Source organism: Physella acuta, unplaced genomic scaffold (assembly GCF_028476545.2).
Source record: "Physella acuta isolate Inbredline_101_S28 unplaced genomic scaffold, ASM2847654v3 ptg000079l, whole genome shotgun sequence".
NCBI lineage: Eukaryota > Metazoa > Mollusca > Gastropoda > Physidae > Physella > Physella acuta.
The window spans coordinates 2,569,665-2,592,047 of NW_026731599.1; the positions used below are offsets into that span (position 1 = coordinate 2,569,665).

General features: G+C 39.6%; 1 protein-coding gene across 2 annotated transcripts in view; it reads right to left on the reverse strand.

Moving 5' to 3' along the window:
- Positions 1-21,030, reverse strand: part of LOC131956672 (WD repeat-containing protein 93) — a 47,870-nt gene extending 26,840 nt beyond the window's left edge. For both annotated transcript variants that reach the window (XM_059321227.1, XM_059321219.1), the window contains exons 1-13: positions 20,905-21,030; positions 14,795-15,072; positions 13,846-14,047; positions 12,614-12,684; positions 12,463-12,532; positions 11,214-11,299; positions 8,348-8,413; positions 7,322-7,454; positions 4,969-5,125; positions 2,953-3,104; positions 2,302-2,433; positions 1,733-1,943; positions 587-647 (exon numbers count right to left, since the gene is read on the reverse strand). In XM_059321227.1, the coding sequence (XP_059177210.1) occupies positions 587-647; positions 1,733-1,943; positions 2,302-2,433; positions 2,953-3,104; positions 4,969-5,125; positions 7,322-7,454; positions 8,348-8,413; positions 11,214-11,299; positions 12,463-12,532; positions 12,614-12,684; positions 13,846-14,047; positions 14,795-15,052 (1,599 nt within the window). In that variant the 5' untranslated portion in view covers positions 15,053-15,072; positions 20,905-21,030. The remainder of the gene's footprint in view (positions 1-586; positions 648-1,732; positions 1,944-2,301; positions 2,434-2,952; positions 3,105-4,968; positions 5,126-7,321; positions 7,455-8,347; positions 8,414-11,213; positions 11,300-12,462; positions 12,533-12,613; positions 12,685-13,845; positions 14,048-14,794; positions 15,073-20,904) is intronic.
- Positions 21,031-22,383: the final 1,353 nt, after the last annotated feature.

The window sequence follows — 22,383 nt, forward strand, 5'->3', positions numbered from 1 at the left end:
TAGTTAAAGACAAGTAAACCTATCTGGTAGTTAAAGACAAGTAAACCTATCTGGTAGTTAAAGACAAGTAAACCTATCTGGTATTTAAAGACAAGTAAACCTATCTGGTAGTTAAAGACAAGTAAACCTATCTGGTAGTTAAAGACAAGTAAACCTATCTGGTAGTTAAAGACAAGTAAACCTATCTGGTAGTTAAAGACAAGTAAACCTATCTGGTATTTAAAGACAAGTAAACCTATCTGGTAGTTAAAGACAAGTAAACCTATCTGGTAGTTAAAGACAAGTAAACCTATCTGGTAGTTAAAGACAAGTAAACCTATCTGGTATTTAAAGACAAGTAAACCTATCTGGTAGTTAAAGACAAGTAAACCTATCTGGTATTTAAAGACAAGTAAACCTATCTGGTAGTTAAAGACAAGTAAACCTATCTGGTAGTTAAAGACAAGTAAACCTATCTGGTAGTTAAAGACAAGTAAACCTATCTGGTATTTAAAGACAAGTAAACCTATCTGGTAGTTAAAGACAAGTAAACCTATCTGGTAGTTAAAGACAAGTAAACCTATCTGGTAGTTATGAGATCACTCACAAGGTCAGGCAGTTGAGGCAGCACTTGAAGAATTGTCTGTGTCTCTTCTTCATTATCCGGCCTAAACAAAAAGTGGAGTTGAATGGCTAGACAGATGATTCAACATTGTAGAATTCCATGGTTTATCAATAATCAGACAAAAATGTACACACAACTTATGCATAATTAATATTTATGTGGCAGAACACTTTAGCTGGCAGTAAGATTAGTCACGTCTCTGTTGTTTTCATCACGTACAAAAACAGCCCTAAGTTATTATCACATAAGCTATCGTAAAAAAAAGAAGCTAACCTACTGTCATCAGATAAAAACATTACCCAGAATTCTTGTCAACATGTCCAAGAGGTGTGCCATCGACTATTGTCATCATTTTAAACAAATTTAACATTCGCAATAACCCGCTATTAAAATGTGCTAAAAGTTAAAACATTTACTACCAATACGTTGTTGTTTCAGTAGTACACACTACTAAAAATATTTGCTTCTAAAGTTTTTATTTCTGTCTCTGTGTGTGTGGGGGGGGGGGGGGTGCTGACAATGAATATAATTACTAGACTGTTCAAGTAATTGCTACACCTTTTTATGTTATTGACCATAGTATCATTTCATAATTTTTTATGACTATTTTAATATCTATGTAGATTAAAATGAGAGAATCTTGTGTTGTCATTGAAAAATATCTAGAATGTCCTGGAATAATGTCAACATGACAAAGTGTGTACAGTGGACTAGTGTCACATGTCAAAAGTATGATGTACAGCGTACTAATGTCAACATGACAAAGTGTGTACAGTGGACTAGTGTCACATGTCAAAAGTATGATGTACAGCGTACTAATGTCAACATGACAAAGTGTGTACAGTGGACTAGTGTCACATGTCAAAAGTATGATGTACAGCGTACTAATGTCAACATGACAAAGTGTGTACAGTGGACTAGTGTCACATGTCAAAAGTATGATGTACAGCGTACTAATGTCAACATGACAAAGTGTGTACAGTGGACTAGTGTCACATGTCAAAAGTATGATGTACAGCGTACTAATGTCAACATGACAAAGTGTGTACAGTGGACTAGTGTCACATGTCAAAAGTATGATGTACAGCGTACTAATGTCAACATGAGAAAAAGATAAACAGCATTTACTTTGTGCTGAGACAGCGAGGAATCTGCTGACTGCCATGACATGTGTCATACAACATCTGGGAGCCCTTGCAGCACTCGGCCAGCAGGAATGTGGCAGAGCTCAGCGAATACGTCTCGGAGGAAATTTCAGAGGGGAACAGCGCAGGGTTGAGGAATCTCAGACTTTTGATCTCACTGTCACAGCTCCCACTTACAACAGCCTTCAGCAGGCCTGTACACAAATACATCAGTCATCTTAGGCTAAAACATCAGTCATAACATCAGTCATCTTAGGCTAAAACATCAGTCATAACATCAGTCATCTTAGGCTAAAACATCAGTCATAACATCAGTCATCTTAGGCTAAAACATCAGTCATCTTAGGCTAAAACATCAGTCATAACATCAGTCATCTTAGGCTAAAACATCAGTCATCTTAGGCTAAAACATCAGTCATAACATCAGTCATCTTAGGCTAAAACATCAGTCATCTTAGGCTAAAACATCAGTCATAACATTAGAGAAAGCAACTGTGCAACAACTGTGCATCAACTGTGCAACAACTGTGCAGCAACTGTGCAACAACTGACCCAGGGTCCTGTCCCACAAGACAATGTTGCCATTCTTGCAGCCAATGGCCAGGTGACTGGTACATGGGCTGACCGCTGTACACGTGATGGGACTCGTCAGGGGCCACACTAGGTCAGGGGTCAACTCCAAGTCTGGGAAGAGACAAGAGAATGGTGTTATCGTTATATAGAGCTCCAAGAGACAAGAGAATGGTGTTATCGTTATATAGAGCTCCAAGAGACAAGAGAATGGTGTTATCGTTATATAGAGCTCCAAGAGACAAGAGAATGGTGTTATCGTTATATAGAGCTCCAAGAGACAAGAGAATGGTGTTATCATTATATAGAGCTCCAAGAGAATGGTGTTATCGTTATATAGAGCTCCAAGAGACAAGAGAATGGTGTTATCGTTACATAGAGCACCAAGAGACAAGAGAATGGTGTTATCGTTATATAGAGCACCAAGAGACAAGTGAATGGTGTTATCGTTATATAGAGCACCAAGAGACAAGAGAATGGTGTTATCGTTATATAGAGCTCCAAGGGAATGGTGTTATCATTATATAGAGCTCCAAGAGACAAGAGAATGGTGTTGTTATCTTTATCTAGCACTCCAAGAGACAACCTGACAGTTTACTTAAACCAATTCAATCAAGCGTCAGATGATCTCACCTTTGGCTGGTTTGAGAAGGGAATATTGGCAGAGTGTAGAAAAACCTGACCACCAAACTGCAATGGCTACATATTTCTTGTTTTCAGTTGAACTTTGAACCCAGTCATGGGGCAGGAGTCTACTTCCTGTTACAAAATGGAAACTTGGTATTCTAAGAATAGACAGAAAAACAAAAGCAATAAAATTCTAAGAATAGACAGGAAAACAAAATGGAAACTTGGTATTCTAAGAATAGACAGAAAAACAAAAGCAATAAAATTCTAAGAATAGACAGGAAAACAAAATGGAAACTTGGTATTCTAAGAATAGACAGAAAAACAAAAGCAATAAAATTCTAAGAATAGACAGGAAAACAAAATGGAAACTTGGTATTCTAAGAATAGACAGAAAAACAAAAGCAATAAAATTCTAAGAATAGACAGGAAAACAAAATGGAAACTTGGTATTCTAAGAATAGACAGAAAAACAAAAGCAATAAAATTCTAAGAATAGACAGGAAAACAAAATGGAAACTTGGCATTCTAAGACTTGACAGAAAAACAAAAGCAATAAAATTCTAAGAATAGACAGGAAAACAAAATGGAAACTTGGTATTCTAAGACTTGACAGAAAAACAAAAGCAATAAAATTCTAAGAATAGACAGGAAAACAAAATGGAAACTTGGTATTCTAAGACTTGACAGAAAAACAAAAGCAATAAAATTCTAAGAATAGACAGGAAAACAAAATGGAAACTTGGTATTCTAAGAATAGACAGAAAAACAAAAGCAATAAAATTCTAAGAATAGACAGGAAAACAAAATGGAAACTTGGTATTCTAAGACTTGACAGAAAAACAAAAGCAATAAAATTCTAAGAATAGACAGGAAAACAAAATGGAAACTTGGTATTCTAAGAATAGACAGAAAAACAAAAGCAATAAAATTCTAAGAATAGACAGGAAAACAAAATGGAAACTTGGTATTCTAAGAATAGACAGAAAAACAAAAGCAATAAAATTCTAAGAATAGACAGGAAAACAAAATGGAAACTTGGTATTCTAAGAATAGACAGAAAAACAAAAGCAATAAAATTCTAAGAATAGACAGGAAAACAAAATGGAAACTTGGTATTCTAAGACTTGATAGAAAAACAAAAGATATAAAAGAAAGTGGAATCAGCCAAAACAGTGGGGTGTCTACAGCTAGAAGTGTGGGGTGTCTACAGCTAGAAGTGTGGGGTGTCTACAGCTAGAAGTGTGGGGTGTCTACAGCTAGAAGTGTGGGGTGTCTACAGCTAGAAGTGTGGGGTGTCTAGGTGTAAAAGTGTGGGGTGACTACTTCTAGAAGTGTGGGGTGTCTACAGCTAGAAGTGTGGGGTGTCTACAGCTAGAAGTGTGGGGTGTCTACAGCTAGAAGTGTGGGGTGTCTACAGCTAGAAGTGTGGGGTGTCTACAGCTAGAAGTGTGGGGTGTCTACAGCTAGAAGTGTGGGGTGTCTAGGTGTAAAAGTGTGGGGTGACTACTTCTAGAAGTGTGGGGTGTCTACAGCTAGAAGTGTGGGGTGTCTACAGCTAGAAGTGTGGGGTGTCTAGGTGTAAAAGTGTGGGGTGACTACTTCTAGAAGTGTGGGGTGTCTACAGCTAGAAGTGTGGGGTGTCTACAGCTAGAAGTGTGGGGTGTCTACAGCTAGAAGTGTGGGGTGTCTAGGTGTAAAAGTGTGGGGTGACTACTTCTAGAAGTGTGGGGTGTCTACAGCTAGAAGTGTGGGGTGTCTACAGCTAGAAGTGTGGGGTGTCTACAGCTAGAAGTGTGGGGTGTCTAGGTGTAGAAGTGTGGGGTGTCTACAGCTAGAAGTGAGGGGTGTCTACAGCTAGAAGTGTGGGGTGTCTACAGCTAGAAGTGTGGGGTGTCTACAGCTAGAAGTGTGGGGTGTCTACAGCTAGAAGTGTGGGGTGTCTACAGCTAGAAGTGTGGGGTGTCTAGGTGTAGAAGTGTGTGGTGTCTAGGTGTAGAAGGGTGCGATAACGGTTCTCACGCTGTGTGCTCTGTCTTGTCTTGTGGCAAGAAGCTGAGCAGCTGCTCATGCTTGTGTGTGAACATGGCGTCCCTGCGCTCAATGTGAGCAGCACCCAACACATGCTGCGTACCCAGACCCAGCGGCTCGCTCCAGTCTTTTTTCATTGGGGTTGGACCTGGGGGTTATATATAGCATCAGTCAGGTAGTGATGTTAGTCAGGTGATGTCAGTCAGGTGGTGATGTCAGTCAGGTGGTGATGTCAGTCAGGTGGTGATGTCAGTCAGGTGGTGATGTCAGTCAGGTGGTGATGTCAGTCAGGTGGTGATGTCAGTCAGGTGGTGATGTCAGTCAGGTGGTGATGTCAGTCAGGTGGTGATGTCAGTCAGGTGGTGATGTCAGTCAGGTGGTGATGTTAGTCAGGTGGTGATGTCAGGTGGTGATGTCAGTCAGGTGGTGATGTCAGTCAGGTGGTTATGTCATTCAGGTGGTGATGTCAGTCAGGTGGTGATGTCAGTCAGGTGGTGATGTCAGTCAGGTGGTGATGTCAGTCAGGTGGTGATGTCAGTCAGGTGGTGATGTCAGTCAGGTGGTGATGTCAGTCAGGTGGTGATGTCAGTCAGGTGGTGATGTCAGTCAGGTGGTGATGTCAGTCAGGTGGTGATGTCAGTCAGGTGGTGATGTCAGTCAGGTGGTGATGTCAGTCAGGTGGTTATGTCATTCAGGTGGTTATGTCAGTCAGGTGGTGATGTCAGTCAGGTGGTGATGTCAGTCAGGTGGTGATGTCAGTCAGGTGGTGATGTCAGTCAGGTGGTGATGTCAGTCAGGTGGTGATGTCAGTCAGGTGGTGATGTCAGTCAGGTGGTGATGTCAGTCAGGTGGTGATGTCAGTCAGGTGGTGATGTCAGTCAGGTGGTGATGTCAGTCAGGTGGTGATGTCAGTCAGGTGGTGATGTTAGTCAGGTGGTGATGTCAGGTGGTGTTGTCAGTCAGGTGGTGATGTCAGTCAGGTGGTTATGTCATTCAGGTGGTTATGTCAGTCAGGTGGTGATGTCAGTCAGGTGGTGATGTCAGTCAGGTGGTGATGTCAGTCAGGTGGTGATGTCAGTCAGGTGGTGATGTCAGTCAGGTGGTGATGTCAGTCAGGTGGTGATGTCAGTCAGGTGGTGATGTCAGTCAGGTGGTGATGTCAGTCAGGTGGTGATGTTAGTCAGGTGGTGATGTCAGGTGGTGATGTCAGGTGGTGATGTCAGTCAGGTGGTGATGTCAGTCAGGTGGTGATGTCAGGTGGTGATGTCAGTCAGGTGGTTATGTCATTCAGGTGGTTATGTCAGTCAGGTGGTGATGTCAGTCAGGTGGTGATGTCAGTCAGGTGGCGATGTCAGTCAGGTGGTGATGTCAGTCAGGTGGTGATGTCAGTCAGGTGGTGATGTCAGTCAGGTGGTGATGTCAGTCAGGTGGTGCTGTTAGTCAGGTGGTGATGTCAGGTGGTGATGTCAGTCAGGTGGTGATGTCAGTCAGGTGGTTATGTCATTCAGGTGGTTATGTCAGTCAGGTGGTGATGTCAGTCAGGTGGTGATGTCAGTCAGGTGGTGATGTCAGTCAGGTGATGATGTCAGTCAGGTGGTGATGTCAGTCAGGTGGTGATGTCAGTCAGGTGGTGATGTCAGTCAGGTGGTGATGTCAGTCAGGTGGTGATGTCAGTCAGGTGGTGATGTCAGTCAGGTGGTGATGTCAGTCAGGTGGTGATGTCAGTCAGGTGGTGATGTCAGTCAGGTGGTGATGTCAGGTGGTGATGTCAGTCAGGTGGTGATGTCAGTCAGGTGGTTATGTCATTCAGGTGGTTATGTCAGTCAGGTGGTGATGTCAGTCAGGTGGTGATGTCAGTCAGGTGGTGATGTTAGTCAGGTGGTATGTCAGTCAGATGGTTATGTCATTCAGGTGGTTATGTCAGTCAGGTAGTGATGTCAGTCAGGTGGTGATGTTAGTCAGGTGGCTATGTCATTCAGGTGGTTATGTCAGTCAGGTGGTGATGTCAGTCAGGTGGTGATGTTAGTCAGGTGGTGATGTCAGTCAGGTGGTGATGTCAGTCAGGTGTTGATGTTAGTCAGGTGGTGATGTCAGTCAGGTGGTAATGTCAGTCAGGTGGTGATGTCAGTCAGGTGGTGATGTCAGTCAGGTGGCGATGTCAGTCAGGTGGTGATGTCAGTCAGGTGGTGATGTCAGTCAGGTGGTGATGTCAGTCAGGTGGTTATGTCAGTCAGGTGGTGAGGTCAGTCAGATGGGTATGTCAGTCAGGTGGCGATGTCAGTCAGGTGGTATGTCAGATTACACTGCAGGGAATGCTGTCAGCAGATGGGCAGGTTTGACTCACCCACTAGTGGGGTCTGGCAAGGAAATCCTTTCAGTGCAGTCTGCTGGGCCATCTGCTGACTGGGGCTGCCCATCTTTAGCACAATTTCAGGCGTCGAGAAGTGGACTTTTGCTACACTTGTGCGCACAGTTTTCTGGAAATATATTGAACCTTATTTACTTTCATTAGGTGGCCCCTTTCCTCTATAGTTTGATTAGGTGGCCCTTTACCTCTATAGTTTGATTAGGTGGCCCCTCACCTCTATAGTTTGATTAGGTGGCCCTTTACCTCTATAGTTTGATTAGGTGGCCCCTCACCTCTATAGTTTGATTAGGTGGCCCCTTACCTCTATAGTTTGATTAGGTGGCCCCCTCACCTCTATAGTTTAATTAGGTTGCCCTTTACCTCTATAGTTTGATTAGGTGGCCCCTTTCCTCTATAGTTTGATTAGGTGGCCCCTTACCTCTATAGTTTGATTAGGTGGCCCTTTACCTCTATAATTTGATTAGGTGGCCCTTTACCTCTATAGTTTGATTAGGTGGCCCTTTACCTCTAGTTTGATTAGGTGGCCCTTTACCTCTATAATTTGATTAGGTGGCCCTTTACCTCTATAGTTTAATTAGGTTGCCCCTCACCGCTATAGTTTGATTAGGTGGCCCTTTACCTCTATAGTTTGATAGGTGGCCCTTTACCTCTATAATTTGATTAGGTGGCCCTTTACCTCTATAGTTTAATTAGGTTGCCCCTTACCTCTATAGTTTGATTAGGTGGCCCCTCACCTCTATAGTTTTATTAGGTGGCCACCCTGAAACTGTCATTACTAACTCTCTCATTAGCCAGGCAGTAAAAAGTTTAAAATTGAGCATTTCTCTCATGAGTCAAGACTTGTGGGCTAGCAAGCAATGCTTTCAGCAGTTGTCAGCTGTCACCTGTCATGAAATGTCAGCTGTCACCTGTCATGAAATGTCAGCTGTCACCTGTCATGAAATGTCAGCTGTCACCTGTCATGAAATGTCACCTGTCATGAAAAGAGATGTCACTACTTACCACTATAGAACCTTCCATAGATCCTGTTTCACCACTAGGATCCGCATGAGCCATTTCTTTCTCTTCCTGTCCAAAGATGAATGTTTACAGAAGGAATTTTATTATTAACTAGGCATGCTGCCCAGCTTCGCTTAGGCTGTCGAAAACATTGAGAATTTGAATGCTTAATTAATTCGCCCGAGGGTCGGTCTACGACCTCAAGAGCTATGAAGAGGTTCCTCCGTGGACATTTTTTTTAAATTTATAGCTCATATAAGGTACCGGTCAGTCGATGTCAGTTTTGACCCCCTCATCGTAGACTTTTAGGCCAACCGGCCCCCGTGTTCTGTCGCCCCAAGGCAAGGTCCTGCCAAATTTGAAGCGCCTGCGGCGCCGGGAAGTGCCCTATCGGACACCCGACAATCTAGATCTAGATTCCTAAAAGAATTTTTTTTTTAAGTTTAGCCCGAGCATAATAAAAAAAAATACATTAACCATGTTGACTTGGTGTGTCTCGAACCCGCACCACCTGCGTGGTTTAATGTACACTAACATCTCCGCTATTTAGGCACCTTATAATGAACGGAGAATGAAACACGTATTTTAAAATCTTAACTTACGCGAATATGCCTATTTTTTCAAATTAATTTTTTTATCCCAAATTAGCCAGTTCCAAACAGAGATTTTGTATAAAATAAATAAGTCTTGAAATAGTTTAGTCCTAATATAGAAATTTATTTTTGGAATTGATTTTAGAGAAGTTAGAGGCTAAATCTAGATCTTAGCGTCTACGTCTAGATCTAGTTATTGCGTAGATTTAGATTTAGATTTAGTCTAGATCTAGAATCTCTAGATCTAGAATCCAAATACATAAAATAAATTGTATGAGTTTAGGCCGGAAAAATTGTATTGTATACATTTCATAGTGTACGTAGATCTAAATCAAATTTGAATGAAATAGTATTTCTTTTCATTCTAAACACGGCAGATGACGTCATTAGTTAATGTATAAGCAATAGTGACGTCACAGTTTTATGCGTTCTTTTTCACATATATTAATGCTTTTCCGGTTGCATAAATAATACTGTTTCTCTACATTCGAATACGCCTTTAATTTTTATTTTTCTTCTTTAACTAAAATTGTGGTTATACATTTAAAACATCTAACATATTATTTTCAACAAAAGTCCGTATAAAGTTCTGCATATATCGCTGCCGTTTCTGACGTGATGTCCGGCGAAAATATTTTGCGGACAGACAGAGAGAGAGAGAGAGAGAAGAGCGCACATGGCCTTTTATAAATTAGGATAGGCATTGTGTGTTGATTGATATCTTTTTCATTGACGTTTAAAATTGATCAAATCAATACAGTCCTGACAGGTGGTGCTGTCAGGTGGTGCTGTCAGGTGGTGTCAGGTGGTGCTGTTTGGTGCTGTCAGGTGGTGCTGTGAGTTGGTACTGTCAGGTGGTGCTGTCAGGTGGTGCTGTCAGGTGGTGCTGTCAGGTGATGCTGTCAGGTGTGTAACGCTTACCTATCTATCAGCCAGATAGAAGGTGAACGTCCCCGGATTCTTTTTTTGGGGTTATATGCAAATGCCTTACGGCCTAAATGGATGAACACTAACACAACGACACACTAGGGCTCGAATTCGATGTCTAGGGAAAACTAGTGATACTATTGTAATTAACACTCATCCAATCTGCATACAACCTTTAATAAGCGAACACAGTTGTGGCAGAACACAAGGTTAAACTAGATAAAATATTTAATGTATAAAATATCAAAACCCAACTTACAAAATGTAGGGAAAAACACTATCACAGATTTCAACACTGCCTAATAATAGCCACAGGCCACACAACACTGCTATAGCTTCAAGAATTACTTGGCGACAAGTAATATTATACTAGAAGACTAAATCAACTTAAGAAAGCAAGGCACACACAGGACTTAAGTTCTCTCACGTTCAAATGGTCAGAATCTATTGCCGGACAATATGGACGGCTTGGTCGTAATGGACCGTTTGATCCTGGTAGACTGCCTGATCAAGGTGAAACTGCCACGTGTGGCGAGTGTGCGGGGCAGTTAAAGACTTCTGCCACAGGGGAGGTCATCCTCAACTCATGTAGCCATTGGTTGGGAGGGTCATATGATCAGAATCATTCAATCAGATCTTAATGGAAAATTTCTACGTCTTAGACACCCTTGGTAAGACAGTGGAAAAACCCCAGGAGTTACACAATCATTCCATATAAGGTATTATACAATGTCAAAATAAAAATGGAACCTGACTCGACCTAAGTAGGTCACAGGTGGTGCTGTCAGGTGGTGCTGTCAGATGGTGCTGTCAGATGGTGCTGTCAGGTGGTGCTGTCAGGTGGTGCTGTCAGGTGGTGCTGTCAGGTGGTGCTGTCAGGTGGTGCTGTGAGTTGTTGCTGTCAGGTGGTGCTGTCATGTCAGGTGGTGCTGTCAGGTGGTGCTGTGAGTTGGTGCTGTCAGGTGGTGCTGTTAGGTGGTGCTGTCATGTCAGGTGGTGCTGTCAGGAGGTACTGTTAGGTGGTGCTGTCAGGTGGTGCTGTGATGTGGTGCTGTCAGGTGGTGCTGTCAGATGGTGCTGTCAGGTGGTGCTGTCAGGTGGTGCTATCAGGTGGTGCTGTCAGGTGGTGCTGTTAGGTGGTGCTGTCAGGTGATGCTGTCATGTGATGCTGTCAGGTGGTGTCAGGTGGTGCTGTTTGGTGGTGCTGTGAGGTGGTGCTGTTTGGTGGTGCTGTCAGGTGGTGCTGTCAGGTGGTGCTGTCAGGTGGTGTCAGGTGGTGCTGTCAGGTGGTGCTGTCAGGTGGTGCTGTTAGGTGGTGCTGTATGCTGTAGTTGGTGTTGCCAAGTTACCTCAGCAGCAGCCAGAAGACTCTCCTTCTCCTGCAGCCAGCTCTCCAGAGGCAACTTGTGGACCTCGAGCCAGAGCTCAGCACTACCTGAGTGGGAACAATAGGTGGGAACAATGGTGGCTATATTGGTATGGTAGTGGGTGGATACAATGGTGGCTATATTGATATGGTAGTGGGTGGATACAATGGTGGCTATATTGGTATGGTAGTGGGTGGATACAATGGTGGCTATATTGGTATGGTAGTGGGTGGATACAATGGTGGCTATATTGATATGGTAGTGGGTGGAAACAATGGTGGCTATATTGATATGGTAGTAGGTGGAAACAATGGTGGCTATATTGATATGGTAGTGGGTGGATACAATGGTGGCTATATTGGTATGGTAGTGGGTGGATACAATGGTGGCTATATTGGTATGGTAGTGGGTGGAAACAATGGTGGCTATATTGATATGGTAGTGGGTGGATACAATGGTGGCTATATTGGTATGGTAGTGGGTGGATACAATGGTGGCTATATTGATATGGTAGTAGGTGGAAACAATGGTGGCTATATTGATATGGTAGTGGGTGGATACAATGGTGGCTATATTGATATGGTAGTGGGTGGAAACAATGGTGGCTATATTGGTATGGTAGTGGGTACAATGGTGGCTATATTGGTATGGTAGTGGGTACAATGGTGGCTATATTGGTATGGTAGTAGGTGGAAACAATGGTGGCTATATTGATATGGTAGTGGGTGGAAACAATGGTGGCTATATTGGTATGGTAGGGGGTGGGAACAATGGTGGCTATATTGGTATGGTAGGGGGTGGGAACAATGGTGGCTATATTGGTATGGTAGTGGGTGGGAACAATGGTGGCTATATTGATATGGTAGTGGGTACAATGGTGGCTATATTGATATGGTAGTGGGTACAATGGTGGCTATATTGATATGGTAGTGGGTGGAAACAATGGTGGCTATATTGATATGGTAGTGGGTGGAAACAATGGTGGCTATATTGGTATGGTAGTGGGTGGATACAATGGTGGCTATATTGATATGGTAGTGGGTACAAACAATGGTGGCTATATTGAAATGGCAGGTAAAGCAAAACAAGAAGTCAAGTCAATGAAAGAAATGTTTGTACCATGAAACAAATATTTTTCAAATATCTTTAAAATAAGTGAATGTCAAATAAACTAAAATGTATCTTGTAACACAAAACAAAAGCAGCACATAAGAGTAAAGAACATGTTTACTTTCTAGGACTATTCCAAGGTAGCCTCCTTCTGCCTCACACTTTTGGCACAGAACTTTAGACTCAGCATGCTGCAAAACATTGAATAAATAAGATATAAAGTATAGACCACACTAGTCACATGAGCAGAGACCAACAAGGGTAGTACGTACTGAAGGATACTCATTGATAGCCTTGAGGAAATACAGTGTGTCCCCGGCAAACAGGAGGAGCCGACAAATACCTGAAACAAAATTTAACATGGCTTTAGTCTTAGGGTCTGATTAACATTTCAAGCAGTGCCGGCACAAAGTTATTTAGCACCCTAGGCAAAGTTATTAAAACGCCCCCATATTATATATATATATTGTGTATATATATATATATTATATATATATATTGTGTATATATATATATATATTATATATATATATATATATATATATATATATATATATATATATATATATATTTATATATATATATATATATATATATATATACATTAAGGCAGTCTATTTATATATATATATATATATATATATATATATATATATATATATATATATATATATATATATATATATATATATATATATATATATATAAATAGACTGCCTTAATGTATTTTAAACCAAACCATTTAACCTATTTCATTGCGAAGTATATCCACCATAAGACAACAAACAGCACAGAGATAGGCTGAAACTCATTTCTGATCTGAAATAATCGAGTTTTAAAATACCTCATTTTTGCCCAACAAAAATTATGAATAGTGTCATAGAAGTATTTTAAAGGTTTGCCTATTTTTCATACTACAACTTATGTAGTTTTTTTCTCTTCGCGACAGTGTGTGTTAGTTACTGAAGAACAATCACTGCTGCAGTTGATTTAGGTTTTGTTTTCACAAAACCACTGGTCTAGCAAGGTGCAAAAAAATTATTTTGTTGTGTTGGAATTTGCTTCCCCTCCCCCTAAACGGCAAATGTGACGTATAAAGCGCCCGACCTTTCCAAAATGATGGAGGTGGTGGGGGGGTGGGTGCACATTTTCACCAACTATAGGCATAGGCATTGATAGTGATAGTTGATTCTGGCATTGAAATAGATGGCTACACCTTTGAATACTACCTTGTCTATACTTTATTTAATATATACAAAGTTATTAATTATTTGTTACTTTTTAATAATGGCGATTACACACATTTTTGTGCCCCCTAGTTGGCCTTATTGGTAGCGCCGGCCCTGATTCCTAGTGTGTCAAACTTTTTAGGTCTGTTCAACATTTCAATAGCGTACTTTAGAATAGACCTGGAGTTGAAGGCCCATCTTGTAGGTTAGTGCAGGGGAACTCACTCTGCTTTGACATTTGACATCTAGTAGTATAGCTGAGCTAAATTACTTACCCAGATTATCTACTGTTATTATCAAATGAAAATCAGCTGCAATTAGACAAGATTTGATAGTGACAATCTCGGCAAAAGGATCTTCCCAAACATTGACAACCTCCTGGTAGAGGGCTGTCATGGCCGCCAGCCCACTTGGCAAGCCAACAAAGATGTATTTCCCATCAGCACTGGCATGGAGGGCTGTGGCTGACTGGTAGATCTGAAAGGTAGAATAAATCCTGATAGTCATAGTTCTAGTTTGCTGACTGGTAGATCTGAAAGGTAGAATAAAGCCTGATAGTCATAGTTCTAGTTTGCTGACTGGTAGATCTGAAAGGTAGAATAAAGCCTGCTAGTCATAGTTCTAGTTTGCTGACAGGTAGATCTGAAAGGTAGAATAAAGCCTGATAGTCATAGTTCTAGTTTGCTGACTGGTAGATCTGAAAGGTAGAATAAAGCCTGATAGTCATAGTTCTAGTTTGCTGACTGGTAGATCTGAAAGGTAGAATAAAGCCTGATAGTCATAGTTCTAGTTTGCTGACTGGTAGATCTGAAAGGTAGAATAAAGCCTGATAGTCATAGTTCTAGTTTGCTGACTGGTAGATCTGAAAGGTAGAATAAAGCCTGATAGTCATAGTTCTAGTTTGCTGACTGGTAGATCTGAAAGGTAGAATAAATCCTGATAGTCATAGTTCTAGTTTGCTGACTGGTAGATCTGAAAGGTAGAATAAAGCCTGATAGTCATAGTTCTAGTTTGCTGACTGGTAGATCTGAAAGGTAGAATAAAGCCTGATAGTCATAGTTCTAGTTTGCTGACTGGTAGATCTGAAAGGTAGAATAAAGCCTGATAGTCATAGTTCTAGTTTGCTGACTGGTAGATCTGAAAGGTAGAATAAAGCCTGATAGTCATAGTTCTAGTTTGCACATGGTGATGAACAAAGGAAAACAGAGCAAAAAAGAGTCCAACCTGTAGTTTGACCGGGTCATCATATTTTGGTGCATTGATTCTGAAGGCCTCCTGCGTACGGCCTCTGTCCTTGTCTTGTATGATATCCCAAGCAGAATCAATGAGCTGAGAGAGAATTTTGTTGATCATGCGGTAGGGTTGGGGTAAAGTGTCCCACAACTGATCTGGATCCAGTAAAAAGTCATGGTCATCCTCAGGCTCTACTTTGTCCAGAGACAAAGGTGTGTAAGAGACATTCTTGCGGATGTAGACAGGCATGGTGTTTCAAGAGGCTAAATCTGTTGGCAGGTCATGAAGAAAATATTGATTTTAAAATGTGACATTTTGATGTCGGCCTATTTCACAGTAAACAACAACGCATTGCTGCATCTCAAGTAGTTAAATGTCCTATCAATTTAACTTATGTATTGTTATATGTTGTGTAATGGGGGGGGGGATAGATGTTAATATTAAATCACAGTTATTGTATTTTAAATGTATGCTATATTTTGCAATTTTAAAGACATTGTTGTATACATTGTATTAAAAAATTGATGAATAAATAGGCCAAAAATGTTCATCCAGCTCCAACAATATTCCAAAAAGAAATTCCTGTTTCAAATAATGGAATTGCAATTTGGCGGGAAAGGTAGGTTGAAATGTGACGCTATTTTTTGGATCAGGGGGAGGGGGGGCGCTAATGGTTTTTTTTGGGTTCAAGTCAGTAGACCGTCTCTGAGTCCACCCAGCTCTGATGGGTACCTAACTCACGCAGTGGCGTGCAGAGGGGGGGGCGGAGGGGGCCCAGGCCCCGGGCAGCCACATCAAAGGGGCATCCAAAGGGGGTAAAAAAAATGATTATTTTTTTTAAATTTTTAATTTTTTTTTTTTTTTTTTTTTTTTTAGGAAATCTAAATGTCTACTAAGGTTTGTCTACCTAGGCAGAATTATCAAATTATCACAATTTGCCGAATTCACCGAAATGTGTATATACAATCAACACATGGCACTGATATAGTCATCGTACTGTCCGTGTCGTACAACCTTCAGGGAGAAAGGGGCATCGGTGAAGGGTAGTGGTGTAGTGGTCATTGATATTCCCCGAATAAATGTATGCAGTCTTTCAATTAATAGAGTATCTGATACTTGTGTAGGTAGAGGCATCTTTTAGAGAACACGCCCATAATCATTTTATACACTTGTGGTCATCCATAGAGTATTAAAGCCCATGATTATAATTTACACACTGTAGGGGCATCTTTTAGAGAACACGCCCATAAACATTTGATACACTTGTGGTCATCCATAGAGTATTAAAGCCCATGATTATAATTTACACATGGTAGGGGCATCTTTTAGAGAACACGCCCATAAACATTTGATACACTTGTGGTCATCCATTGAGTATTAAAGCCCATGATTATAATTTACACACTGTAGGGGCATCTTTTAGAGAACACGCCCATAATCATTTTATACTTTGTGGTCATCCATAGAGTATTAAAGCCCATGATTATAATTTACACACTGTAGGGGCATCTTTAATGTAATTTGCTTATATTCATCATAATACTTTTGAAGGGCATCCAAACAGTAATTATGCCCGCATTCATTTTATATATCGTCAGGGCAACTTTAAAGTAATTTACTTGTATTCACGTTTGTGTTTATATAATTACAGCAATTATGCCCATATTCGTTTATATATTATCGGATATTTATTATGCTTATATGCATTATTGAATGTCTGAAGGGCATCCCTACAGTAATTATGCCCTTGATCGCTTTATATTTTATCGGGCATCTTTATTATGTTTCTATTCATTGCATAATGTTTGTAGGGCATCCTTATTCATTTTGATGGACGTAACGGCATTCGTAGACTGATTAAGCACACAGCCTCTTGGTTTTTTCTTATTCTAATGATATTCTTTATTCATGGCCATTTGGATTTTTGTGTACGGTTAAATACAAACTTTCAAGTCCGTACTGTTTTGATACACTGGGCCGGGCCGAGTTAACTTCATTCTAAAGTTGTCCTTAAGTCTCACACTTCTTAATTACCGGCATTCGCGGCCGCCCGGTCGTACTGTCCAAAAACACATAAATAAGGTGTAGCTGGCTGTCACTTGTTCCCCCCCCCCCCCTCACTTTAGGCACAAACCTTCTATTGTAAGACCGGTAATGTAATACCTAGACGCTCTATTGGCACGGCCAGAGATCCAGTAATGTAGTACTCGAGTCTGGAGACTTTTTTTTGGGATGTTCCATCCCATAGCCATATATTTAAATGCACAGTCTGCGTGATCTTTCACCTCCCCCCCCCCCCAACTTTCACCCACCCCAAAGCCCAAAGCATCTACTGTCACCCACCCCTAAACCCCACACTACTGAGCGTTCTTATTACATTTGAGAGACATTTCTCTTGGATTCTCTAGCCGAAAACGGTGTTTTTCCCACAATTCGATTCGAACTAACTATATAAAGTGTCCAAATCTGTCAATGTTTTCCTATTTGTTTTAATTTTAATCACTTTAATGCTTGTTCATATTGTAATTTGTCTAAAATTGTGTGCTTACTAACACTGTCTCTTTATATAATATACCTAAACGCATGACTTTTATTCTAACCACTGGCCATTGAACGAACAATTTAAACCACTTTATTGCATTAGAGCGATTTTCGAATAATTTATTTTATTTTTGCTTGTGATTAAAAGGGCATTTGCAGATGAAGTAAGCCCGTATTATTTTTAGATAACTTGTAGGGGCACCCAAGAGAATTTATTCGGTTTGATGCATATGAATATACAAAACAATAAGAATGTCTGTATTGTTTTTGAGACACTGTAAGGACACCCTCAAGAATAAGCATCAACAGATTTTTAATATACATTTGTGATTGTAGTGATATCATTTTAAACAATTGTGCCCATTTTATTTTTTATCAATTGTAGGGCATACTAAAAGTTGCGTTAAAGTATTTTAATGCAAAGTAGAGTTATCTGTAAAGTAAATGGGCGCTTAAATAGAACTGATGTTATAAATAGTAGAGCCATCTGTAAAGTAAGTGAGTCCACGTTGATTTAATGAATTGTGGGAGTTATAACGACCCTGGTAGCCGTAACTGGATTAATTCCCACACAGGGTTTCCATATGAATACTTGGGGCCTAGAGCCGACCATTAAGTGCGGGCCCCAAGTTTAGCGATACAAAAATTCTATCAAACATCGACAATGCGCACAAGCAGAAATCGCTGTGCTCTATGACTAGAATCGATATTTTCTCAATGTATCGAGTTAAGATGAGACGCTTTATTCCTACGTATCCGACTACTTCGACGTACGAGACAAGACTAGCATTTTTTAGGTCCGTAACTAGTACAGGCATAAAAAAAAAATACACCTACATTGGTCAGAATACAATAGGGTATCCCAAATTTACATACCAGGTACAAGGGGGCGGAGGGGGGGGGGAGGACTCACTCAATCAACCTATCGCCAGCCACCAAACAATCACCCGGCGACCGTGGTTCTCTTCCCTGCACACGAGATGTGACACTAATGTGTTTCTAAAAAATACAGCATTGTTCAAGTTCGAGATGGGGAGGGGGGTAACTCACTAGGCCTAACATCAACCGTGGCCTCAGTCGTAGCAATAAACAATGGCGAACTTTGACCTTTTAGTTTTTTTCCAATTTAATTCAACGGTGACCGCAGCCCGACCCCGGTAGGGTAATGGAAACTGTAAACTCTTTTGTTGGGCTTGGCATATAGCCCCTCCCCCCCCCCCCCCCCCAACATCCGGCATGTCCCCAAACTGTTTTCTCCCTCCCCGAATGAGGCAGTCATTCTTTTGGATATATATGCATGGAGTCTTCTCAAGAGTTCAGCTAAGTCAATTTTTTAAAATGCTTTTCTATTCGTATTCTGATTAATAACATAATGTGTGTTATAATTTATCGTCAATTGTAGGGCTACTAACGCTTTTAACACCGTAATATATATATATATATATATATATATATATATATATATATATATATATATATATATAATTTATGGGGGCATCTTACTTTGGGTTTGCCCCGGGCAGCAACATAGCTCTGCACGCCACTGAACTCACGTTAGGGTAAGTAAAGGCGGCTTGGCATAGTGCTGAACACACTATCCCTTCAAATATTTTTCATAGGCTGAGTGAATAAAAGTATATATTACTTCTTAGAAATAATAATAAAATTATTAATTACACCCAGTCCTCATCTAATTAGTATTAACTATTAGATTGATTAGTGCTGTACATATAATGTACATATAATAATTATTAATTAATAAAGCCTATTTTTTACTCTATGATACTAAATACTAGTCCATTAGTATTAGGCTATTATAATATACGAGCTGACCCGCAACGTAGAATACGCCGATATTTAGTTGTTTTATTTCCTATTTTTCATATTTTGTGAATCCGACACTACAATGCTGCGACTGAAAATATTTTGCTTTAAAACACTATCAGTAGCTAGGGAAGGACAATTATCCACACCCTCACTTTCCACTCCTCTCCCCCCTCCCCCGTGAAAGTAGTCATCTGTGATGACAGTTTACAGACGACAATGAAAAGATCAAGCAGAACGTGTTATTACCTCCCATTAGTTTCAAATCGTATAAAAACTAAATTATCTGCCCCTAATAGCTGAATAAAAACAGGTTTTTTTTTATTTAGCAAACAAAGTGTCCGTAAAAATAATAAAAGATAAAAACTTAAGCCTAAAATTAATTCAGAAACTATATATTTTTAGAATCGATGCAAATCCAGAGAACTTGAAAATAATTTGTTGAGGTTAAGGCGGTTAAGGCTACATTTTTATTTATTTTAATCAAGCCTAAGTTATAACTGAATGTTTCACTTTCGTAAGACAAATATTGATTGGCTGTACAGGAACTCCGTGATTAATAAGTATTTGTTTACAAAACTTTGCAATTTCTATAAAATTTCTTAATTAATTTTAGGCTTAAGTTTTTATTTTTTATTATTTTTACGGTCACTTTGTTTGCTGAATCTAAAAAAGCATGTTTTTATACCATGTCAACAACATGATGGAAGGATTCTCGTCAACTCGCTCGCCTCCATTTAAACTCCATGACCTAGTTTTCCTTTTTTTTCGCTTACAATGTGTAAAATAAAATTTATAGCAGCCTATTGAATAGCAGGATGCCATTGTTTATGTCGCCATTACACGTGACAACCAAATTGTTTTTGCTTTTTTTAAATTTTTATTTAGTTACCGAAAATATTAAAAACATCAAATACATCCAATCTTTAGTGAAGTCCGAAAAAACCCAGAAAGACAGGGGTAATCCCTTAGTTTAGCGTTGGAAATTATCGGGTAATGTTTGTTGAGTCTCGGTAACTAGAGTTACGGTAAACCATGGTTTATTTGACCATTGAAATATAAATAAATTGAAAGTCGATTGTAGTAAATTAATGTTTTAATTTTTTAAGTTTAATCAAAAAAAGGAAACAAGAATAAATATAATAGTAGATTTAAATTAGTAGATCTAAAAATTAAAAAAAACATATATTAATAATAAATAATGAAGTCAAATGTAGGCTAATAATTTAATGTTTTTTGCTTGCAGCGGATTTGCTACCATTAATTAATTAGATCTAGATCTAGCTAGATATCTAGCTGCTAGGCCAAGTAAAAAAATCTAGATTACGAAAATAGTAAAAATGATTACAAAATGTAAAAATGATTACAAAAATAAATCTATCTAAATTTTAAACATTCTGTATAAAATTAAAGATGACACCAAATAAAGTATGGTTTACAGTACTTCCGGTGAATTCCGGAAGTGTGTGACAGACTTTGGTATTGTTTTACTGTTTTTTACTGCTATACGATTCCGGAATAATAACCGACGCTAAACTAAGGGATTACCAAGACAGGATTTTATAACCATTAATAAATTATAATTATAACTAGATCTAGATCTATGCTGTGCATGATTTTAAAATTATTTAATTAATGAAATGGGCCTCTGGAATACTTTCTCGCGTCCATTTCTGCTTTCATCAAGTCTTAGTTAATAGGTATTTTTTATAAATTATATAACTTATAATTATAACCTGAATGAAGGTGAAGTGAGTAGACTTAGAGTGACCTCGACCTAATATAAAAAAAAATAATGTTCATTTGTAATAACCAATGTTCTTGGTAGTTAGATCGACTGGCCGTGGACGCCGTATCCAAGCTCACCGTTTACTAAGTAAATCAGAGCTCTTCTAAACATGAAGCACTAAATATATTTGTACATTTTTTCGCGTTTATACTTTAAGTTTAACATGTCTGTATCATGTATAGGCTGCTATAGACTGTTTAGGAAAACAAACTCGCAGCAAGCTAATGAAAACATTTTCCCCGCGGAACATGTATGATAACTTGCTGCGAGTACAAGCTTTTATACAAATCATAATTATACACTAAAGACTTCCTACTGCATTGATTTTTTTATTATATTAAGGCTCATAATTAAAATATACAAGGCGACCCGCGGCGTAGCATACGCCGCTATTTATTTGTTTTATTTTCTGCTTTTCATTAATTCATAATTTGTGAATTCGACATTTATTATTTTTATATCTCTTATAATCACTATTTTTTGGGTGTTATTTCAAGGGATGGTTACATTTAATTTAAGCGTAAGAATAAAATTAATGAACTAAAAACATTCATAAAAACGTTTTAATAACAGGACAAGCTTTTATGTAAGAATGCACTAAAAAGTAGCAAATAAATTGTACACTACTATTTAAATAACTATAAAGAAAAGCGTGGGTCACTTTAATTTCTATGGGATACCTTTACTATTATTTAGGAAAAATATTACAGGCACTTGAAATTTTCAGGGGGGGGGGGGCGGTCAACATTTTTCGGGGGGGGGGGGCGTACACTAGTAAAAGTGTATGTTTATTATATAAAATCCATCTCGTTCGGGGGGGGGGGGCGGTAGACTTTCTTCGCCCCCCCCCCCCCCCGAAGAGATGCCTGGAAGAAACTCTGGTCGTTCATGGTGTGATTCTGTATGAGGTGGTGTGGGTTTCGATTTACTCCCTGTGTTGTCGTTTTGCTTGAGTGTGGTTTGGTTATCGTGAATGGTGTGGGGTGAGTGACTGGGTGTGGATCGTGGGGTTAATGGGGTGAGCTTTGGGTCACGCTATGTGGTGAAGAGGGATGTGTCGTGTTGGTAGGGGGGAGGGCGGGGTAGGATGGATGGTGTGGGGTTTGGTTTGGGGATCATGGTGTAGTGTGGGTTGGTGTACGGGTTTTTATTTATTTCTTTATTTCCTCTTAAAGCTTTTTAATACCTAATTTTAAGAAACAAATATTTATATCACGAGAATTTCAAAAGTACGGTTGTTTTATGTTTAGTATAATTCTCTTCTATCATCCAAAAAGTAAAGTGCGGAGTTTCACACCGTGGAGAAGCACGGGTATGCAGCTAGTATATATATATATAGGCCTACATTTAGCTTTTCCTTACATGCGCACCAGTAGTGAGTTACGAGGGCACCACGATGCACCCATGATCCAATTATGATTTATTT